At 36.0% G+C, this 9,384-nt stretch overlaps 1 protein-coding gene across 5 annotated transcripts in view; it reads right to left on the bottom strand.

Annotated features, from left to right (window-relative positions):
- The window catches only part of LOC108734467 (developmental protein eyes absent), a 126,153-nt gene that overhangs the window by 14,517 nt on the left and 102,252 nt on the right, over window positions 1–9,384 (bottom strand). For all 5 annotated transcript variants that reach the window (XM_025975335.1, XM_025975334.1, XM_025975333.1 and 2 more), the window contains one exon: window positions 4,681–4,840. In XM_025975335.1, the coding sequence (XP_025831120.1) occupies window positions 4,681–4,840 (160 nt within the window). The remainder of the gene's footprint in view (window positions 1–4,680; window positions 4,841–9,384) is intronic.

Consider the following 9,384-nt stretch of genomic DNA (forward strand, 5'->3'; position numbering starts at 1 on the left):
AGGAGATCGGGCTGAAACTATAGCTACAAGCTATCCAAGGATGGTACTATTGAATGTCACCTCAAGGTAGGCCTAGTGGCGTCATCTCTTGGTTAGGCCGGAAACTTATCAATCCACCCTCGTATGCTTGGCATGTGTCCGATGAAATTGTAGGATATTTAATAATATATTTTTCATATTTTCTTGTTTTTACTATTTTCTCCTGGATCGCTATCATGAATCCCTCAGTTTCTGAAAATATATTTTCTTTCTTTAACCACATATTAGAAGCTTCTTTATCTGTATGATCCTGCTGTTGTTGGTTCTGGTATTTTCATGAAGGGCTTTTGATTTCCACATTCCAGTTTTGAACTTTTCTTTCATAATTTTGCCTTCTGGATTAAAATCTGCGTCATTAAGGTATAGTGGTGTACTAGAGGTTGAAACTACTATTTTGTAGATGATATTATTGTATTAGAAATGCGCATGCTCATAACGTAGTTCTCCGTGACCCGTAAGGATTTCTCCTGTCGAAACAGAGAGTTTGTTTATTCCACTCCCAGCGGTTTGTAGGAGAAATGAAGATCTCTGTCTGCCTTCATCTTTTTTTTATTCCCTAGTCCCTATACAGTCCTGAAGCGGCCCACAAAGGCGACAGGAAGAATTTGTGATTATTCCCAATTTGTTCATGTGATAGTGCAGTTTTCCGTAAACCATAAGGATTTCCACAAAAGTCTTATATTTTCTCCTGTCGAAACAGAGAATTTGTTTTTCCCACTACCAGTGGTTTGTAGGAGAGATAAAGGCCTTTGCCTGCCTACATCTTTTTTGTGTTACCCAGTCCCTATAGAGCCCTGAAGCGACCCACAAAAAAGAGACAGGAAGAATTTGTGGTTGTTCCCAGCTTGTTCCTGTGATAGCGCAGTTCTCCGTGACCCGTAAGGATTTCTACTAGCCTTAGATGTTCTCCTGTCGAAACAGAGAATTTGTTTTTCCCACTCCCAGTGGTTTGAAGGAGAGATAAAGGCCTTTGCCTGCCTACATCTTTTTTGTGTTCCCCAGTCCCTATAAAGCCCTGAAGCGGTTCGCAAAAAAAGCGACAGGAAGAATTTGTGGTTATTCCCAGTTTGTTCCTGTGATATAGAGCAGTTTTCTGTGACTCGTAAGGATTTCCACTACAGTCTTATATTTTCTCCTGTCGAAACAGAGAATTTGTTTTACCCACTCCCAGCGGTTTGTAGGAGAGATAAAGGCCTTTGCCTACCTACACCTTTCTTGTTCCCCAGTACTTACAAAGTCCTGAAGCGGCCCACAAAAGCGACAGGAAGAATTTGTGGTTATTCCCAGTTTATTCCTGCGATAGCGCAGTTATCCGTGACCAATACGGATTTCCACTACAGTCTTAGATTTTCTCCTGTCGAAACAGAGAATTTGTTTTTCCCACTCCCAGTGGTTTGAAGGAGAGATAAAGGCCTTTGCCTGCCTACATCTTTTTTGTGTTCCCCAGTCCCTATAAAGCCCTGAAGCGGTTCGCAAAAAAAGCGACAGGAAGAATTTGTGGTTATTCCCAGTTTGTTCCTGTGATATAGAGCAGTTTTCTGTGACTCGTAAGGATTTCCACTACAGTCTTATATTTTCTCCTGTCGAAACAGAGAATTTGTTTTACCCACTCCCAGCGGTTTGTAGGAGAGATAAAGGCCTTTGCCTACCTACACCTTTCTTGTTCCCCAGTACTTACAAAGTCCTGAAGCGGCCCACAAAAGCGACAGGAAGAATTTGTGGTTATTCCCAGTTTATTCCTGCGATAGCGCAGTTATCCGTGACCAATACGGATTTCCACTACANAAGAAATACGTCCACGCAACGCTGCACTTATTCATTTTCTCCTGTCGAAACAGAGAATTTGTTTTTCCCACTGCCAATGGTTTGTAGGAAATATGAAGGCCTTTGCCTGTCCTGAAGCGGCCCACCTCGCAATTTCTTCCTTGACCAGGCTGCTGTGTAGATACTCACAACAGATTCTGGATCGATGTTTTAGCTAAGTCGTATACGAGCTCATTTCCCATTATGCCCATATGGCTCGGGACTCAAACCAAAACCACCTTGTTTTAAGTCGATAGTCTGTGGGGGGTTGTCCTCAAACTATTTCGACTTTGTTGAGTACCCTCTGAGCGCCTCTAGAGTAGTAGGCATAACGTACAGTCCGTACGAGACAACACGTGCCGTATGTCGTTAAGTAATTAATTCGCAATGAAGCTGATAAAGACGCGATAAAGGCATTAGTTGATGTGAACCGGCGAATAACAACACGTGAGATCGGATTGAGGTTAAATTTATCAAATTCAACAGTTTATGACCACTTGAAAGGCCTGGGATTATCCTCGAAGCTCGATGTATGGGTTCCCCATGTTCTCACAGAGAGAAATCTGTGTCGCCGCATTGACGTCTGCGATTCGCTTCTCAAACGTCACGAAAATGATCCGTTTTTGAAGCGCATCATCACTGGGGACGAAAAATGGGTTGTATACAACAACGTCAAACGCAAGAGGTCATGGAGCAAAAAAGATGAACCGGCTCAAACCATTTCCAAAGCCGATATTCACCAAAAAAAGGTGATGCTGTCTGTTTGGTGGGATTTTAAAGGAATCGTTTTTTTTGAGCTTTTACCGGATAACACAACGATTAATTCGGAAGTCTACTGTCATCAGCTGGACAAACTGAATGATGCACTTCAACAGAAAAGGTCAGAACTAATCAACAGGAAAGGTGTAGTGTTTCACCAAGACAACGCGAGACCTCACACAAGTTTGGTCACTCGCCAAAAGCTTTTACAGCTTGAATGGGATACAATGCTACACCCACCATATTCTCCAGACCTGGCACCATCGGATTATTATTTGTTCCGGTCACTCCAAAATTTTTTAGACGGTAAAACCTTCACCTCAAATGAGGAGGTCAAAAACCTCCTCGATCAGTTTTTTGCCAGCAAAGACCAAAAATTTTATGAGCATGGAATTATGCTACTACCAGAAAGATGGCAAAAGGTGTTGGACCAGAACGGTCAATATATAATTTAATAAAGTATTTGTTTATTATAAGAAAACTGTCTTTCATTTCCACAAAAAAAAACGAAATGACTTTCCGAAGAACCCTATAGAAAATTTATTACGTTTTCTTTAATCGCTTGTCGATTATTTCGATTGTAAAATTATTCCGTAATTGCGCTTCACTATGGTGAATGCGCTGGACAGAAAGAATTCTTTATTCTAATTAAAAATACAGTTTGTTATTTTCACAAGATATATTATATACGTATACTCAGAGAACCTCTAACAACAATTTCGATTTTTAATCGTTTTCAATGATCCAAACAATACAAGAACAATTTTGTCCCAGTTAGTATCGCAATTTCTATTGATTTCATTAAAATTTCTTACAATACATTAAGTAGCTATCTACAGAGTGTAATAATGGAAATAAACCGCGGTTGCAGGAGGTGATAGAGCACTATAAAACATGAAAATTAGGTAAATGTTTATATGTTCGCAAGTTCATCATTTGAAAGTACAGGTAAATTCAATTCCGACCCTGGTAAAGAAATACGTCCACGCAACGCTGCACTTATTCAGCTGGTGATTATTTCTTTTGTATTTTTTTTCTCATGTATTCTTTATTTTTTAGATTAGATTAATTGTGATTTAGGTTTTAGGGTGTTTATGTCAACAGTCAACCTCTAGTAGTCGTTTTTTATTTTACCGTTTAAATCTTGTATGAAGCAATCGATGTGCACTCTAATAAACTATTATAATTCAGCAATACAACATCAATCATTAGTGTAGGTCAGTTTATATACGGGATTGAACCATATAGCCGCTATAGGGACGAAATCCTCGATTTCAAAGAAAACGATCCCACAACAGTAACTCAAATTTTAAATTTTCACAATAATTACTATTGCGGAGATGCAAATTCGCATGTCGTACATCCTTTGCAATTTCAAGAACTGTTTTCGGTAAAACTGTGGTGCGAAATTTTTGGAAACTTATTTGATTTACTCAATGATGATGTGGAAATTTTCCTTTATGAAATTGCAATTATTGAGATGATGGTCTTTTACCGGATAATGTTTACGTATGTTACATTTTTCCTTTCTTTTGTGTTCCAACATTTACACGGTACTGCTTGTAATGTACTTATTTAATTTATTCAGTCTAAACATTATGTGTAGTACTTAATTGTTTATGCTTATCGTAGACGTTCGATAATCGACAATGTTTACATTATTCGTCCATGTAGTTGCAGAGTTTTAATCGCACTTCGCTATTCGGTAGACGTCTACTGTATATGTTGCTAATTCACGCACAGGATCGGCTTGTGATTTTCTTAAACAATTTTTCGCCATTAACCACGCTGCTGAATTCACCGTGCGATTATTTATTGCAACTAATTTACACCCTCTAAAGTTCGGCACCTATTTCTGTTACACCTTGATTGATTAAATATTAATAAAATTAAATATAAAAGGAAAAGAAGTTTTAGAATCAGTAAATTGATCTTCATTTAACTATAACTTCTGACAGATCGTACATACTTATTTTACGGTCCCCTTCTGCATATGGTATAACTATTAGGTATATAGATATACAAAAGATTCATCCCTTATGAAAATGAAAATAAAATTTGATATCTCAGAAAACTCACCTGTTGTAATATTGATGTGCGGTACTATAAGTTTGTGGATAATCTTTATCGTAAACTGAACCTATATCGACTGGTGAGCTGTAAATTGAGCTTGTTTCTTGAGAAAATGCTATCACATCTCCATCTACCAACCCTGGACTTTTTACTTCCGTTTTTACCTCTGCAAAAAAATACCTACGTTATAGTTACCTATCATTTACCAAACTTAGAAGTACACAAATACAACGTAATAAAAAACAATATACCTACACGTAAGAAATAAAAATTTTGCTTCAAACATTAAGTACCTATACACTTAAGTTTGTTATAATATTCAAACATTTTTATTTTCCACGTTTTTAGGCCGCAACACCTAGCAGAGATGATAACATTTTAAGTAAAAAATCAATCTAGATGGCATAAACTATAGTGGCGCAACAAATACGGTTTTTATGACTACGCGATTACTATTACTTATAACAAATAAACTATTAGGTATATGACACACTTTAACATTTTTAATAGTGGTTAATACGAAATATTAATGTGAAAATTCATTTTCAATTTTTTACCCAGTATAAACTACCTAAGGTTAATGAGGGAAAAACGTAAAGCCGAAGGTCCCAGGTTCGATTCCCGGCGGGGGTGTGTCAACAGCAACAAATTTTCCCTCTTTAACCTGAGGTAGTTTATAGTGGGTAAAATATTAAAAATGAATTTTGACATTAATTAAATAAGATTATTAGAGGTGTACGCCTGGAGTGCAAAACATGGACGGTGCGATGCGGCGAAAAAGAAAAGGTTAAAAGCGTTCGAAATGTGGTGTTACACACGAATGATGTAGATGAAGAAGGTTAGAAATGAAAAGGCATTAGAAAGCATATTAGGAGAAAGGAGGGCTTTATGGAAGACAATAAAAAATAGGCGAGATATGTTGCTAGGACACGTTCTTAGACATGACGGGCTAGTCAGAGACATATTCAAAGCAGAAACAGGAGGTAAGAGTAGATGTAGACCTATATTAGATTACTGTTTACAAATAGTTAGGGATGTGCGATCTTCTAATTTTAAGGTAAATGCGAAAATTAGCTCAGGATATGAAAGAGTGGAGGTGCGTGTCCAACTAATCTTAGAACTGACGACTTATCAAACATCCCAAGGATTCCATAGATATAGAACTATTTATTATAGAAAATTCTGAGATTTGGGATATTCCAAAGGAAAAATACAGGCATAATAGCAAGAAGAAGCAAGCAAGCACAAACTACTTCTATGTACACTACGTACACGCAGAAACTGATAATTATCGATATATCGATAACTATCGATCGGTATATCGATATATTCGATAATTATCAATATGTCAATAGCTATATTATTAATGAATATATATAGATATATCGATGTATTGATAACTGTCGATAATTATCGAACATGTATATCGATAACTATTTGTTGTAAAAACGGAAAATTCCTGTTATTTAAGTGAAAATTATAAAATGCCACCTGTAAATATTAATATTGAGGCTCATCATATTTTAACAGGATTTATGTCTAGCCCGACTAGGAATTCTAGGGGGCATGTCCCATGTAGTGTGCGGGTCTCATGTGGCTTATAAGTAGGGTTGCCACCTTTTCAGGCTTTACATAAAGTATTTCTCGACTAAAAGGTTCAAAAAAAAAGTACTCAGCATAAAAATAAAGTATTTTATTTTTTGTTTTTAAAAACATACTTTTTGTTACACTTAGCAGCCAGTAACAAATTTCTGTCGCTCTTAAATACATTAATAGCCTCTAAACATGCCAAACAAAGATTTAAGTAAACTAAAAGTTCATTTTTAATTAGTTTTAATGAAGCTTTATTCCTGTCGTCCCGCCACTATACGTTCATAACAGAGAATAGTCTTTCCGTAAATGCTGAAGTGGCCGGAACGAAAGTGACACTACTTTGAACAGATTTGGGAAATCAAGTTGTTACGTTTAAATATGGATTGGTATTTTTCTGTGCAATGTTATTGATGTAAAAATACTCTGAATTTCGAATAATCGCTTACAAAATTACGATATTTACTTAAGGGCGTAAATAAAGTATTTTTGCTTCTTGTAAAGTATAACGTACGCACAGTCGAAATAGAGTACAATACTAAGTACAGGTGGCAACCCTACTTATAAGGGGCATGCCGATATAGGGATTTCCCCATAGATTCTTCATGAAAAAAAAAGTGGTGATACTAAAATGAGGATTGCCTTATGGGTTTTTATATGGGTCTTAAGGAGCAAACCTATCACACGAATAAGCTTACAATTAAATCTACCTTGTGAAAATATTCTCAGTAAAATGAAAAAACTAATAATTCCCTTGCCCAATTATGTCGCCATTTCAATGAAATCTTTTACATATCGATAGTTATCAGTTGCTAATATTGTTAAGAGTATTGTCGTCCGTGTGGTTTTCAGTCCAAAGACTGGATCTGATACGCCAATCTTGACACATTTCACGAAAACTAAAACAACCCGCACCTCTAACTATTTGCAAACAGTAACCTCAATTCTTGATGCTCCATCTGATATTTCTCTAGCTAGTCCTTCATGTTTCGTACAACCTATGTTGTATGTTTCTTATAGACTTTTACATTAGAACCCTCTAGTCCCCCTCTGTTTCTACCTTCCTCATTTCTAGCGTTTTCTTCCTCGTTTTTTTTTTTTTAATATTAACTTGCACAATTCCACATCTCAAAAATTTCTAATCTTTGTTTTTCTTTTCCGCAGCGTCTTCTGTTCACGTTTTACGCTCATACCAAAGCCGTACTCTCAACAATTCAATTCTTTTAATCTTAATCTTTTTTGGTTTTTCGAATTAACCGGCAAACAAAACCGACTTCTTTTTGTGTAAAACGACCCGACCCTGAGCTATTCTTTGTTTTTTTTTATCTCTAGCACATTCTTCATCCTGAGTTATCTGACTCCTTAAATAACGATAAACCGCAACTTCTAGGTTTTCATCCCCTCTGTTGTTGCTTTAACTCTAACCCTATTTTTACATCTTTTACATAGCAATATTGTTTTTTTATATGTTTTTATTAATTTTTATACGGCACACTCTTCTTTCAATACCGCTTTCATTTTATTTAAGGACATCTCTAAATCCGCCTTGATAAATACTACATCAACCGCAAATGTAAACATGCTAATTTTTTTGTTCCTGATGTGTAGGTGTGTAGTGGAATATTTAGATTTCGTGTCGCCCCGGATTAAATAAATCTAGCCGCCCTACCATCAGAAAAACTACTTAATATACAATTAACGAATTTATTTAAACAACTGCTTGGCAGTATTAAGTAATTTTCCTTTTATAATAAACTAGCGACCCGTCCCAGCTTCGCACGGGTGTAATGCTGATACTAAATATATTTTTGTTTTGTTTAAATTATTATCGAGAGGGGAAATCTTAAATAGACAACCCCTGAACACATTAAATCAGCAACAAATTTTCCCTCTTTAACCTGAGGTAGTTTATAGTGGGTAAAATATTAAAAATGAATTTTGACATTAATTAAATAAGATTATTAGAGGTGTACGCCTGGAGTGCAAAACATGGACGGTGCGATGCGGCGAAAAAGAAAAGGTTAAAAGCGTTCGAAATGTGGTGTTACACACGAATGATGTGGATGAAGAAGGTTAGAAATGAAAAGGCATTAGAAAGCATATTAGGAGAAAGGAGGGCTTTATGGAAGACAATAAAAAATAGGCGAGATATGTTGCTAGGACACGTTCTTAGACATGACGGGCTAGTCAGAGACATATTCAAAGCAGAAACAGGAGGTAAGAGTAGATGTAGACCTATATTAGATTACTGTTTACAAATAGTTAGGGATGTGCGATCTTCTAATTTTAAGGTAAATGCGAAAATTAGCTCAGGATATGAAAGAGTGGAGGTGCGTGTCCAACTAATCTTAGAACTGACGACTTATCAAACATCCCAAGGATTCCATAGATATAGAACTATTTATTATAGAAAATTCTGAGATTTGGGATATTCCAAAGGAAAAATACAGGCATAATAGCAAGAAGAAGCAAGCAAGCACAAACTACTTCTATGTACACTACGTACACGCAGAAACTGATAATTATCGATATATCGATAACTATCGATCGGTATATCGATATATTCGATAATTATCAATATGTCAATAGCTATATTATTAATGAATATATATAGATATATCGATGTATTGATAACTGTCGATAATTATCGAACATGTATATCGATAACTATTTGTTGTAAAAACGGAAAATTCCTGTTATTTAAGTGAAAATTATAAAATGCCACCTGTAAATATTAATATTGAGGCTCATCATATTTTAACAGGATTTATGTCTAGCCCGACTAGGAATTCTAGGGGGCATGTCCCATGTAGTGTGCGGGTCTCATGTGGCTTATAAGTAGGGTTGCCACCTTTTCAGGCTTTACATAAAGTATTTCTCGACTAAAAGGTTAAAAAAAAGAAATACTCAGCATAAAAGTAAAGTATTTTATTTTTTGTTTTTAAAACATATTTTTTGTCTGTCGCTCTTAAATACATTAATAGCCTCTAAACATGCCAAACAAAGATTTAAGTAAACTAAAAGTTCATTTTTAATTAGTTTTAATGAAGCTTTATTCCTGTCGTCCCGCCACTTTGCGTTCATAACAGAGAATACTCTTTCTGTAAATGCTGAAGTGGC

The sequence above is a fragment of the Agrilus planipennis genome, unplaced genomic scaffold, assembly GCF_000699045.2.
Source record: "Agrilus planipennis isolate EAB-ADULT unplaced genomic scaffold, Apla_2.0 scaffold96, whole genome shotgun sequence".
Classification (NCBI taxonomy): domain Eukaryota; kingdom Metazoa; phylum Arthropoda; class Insecta; order Coleoptera; family Buprestidae; genus Agrilus; species Agrilus planipennis.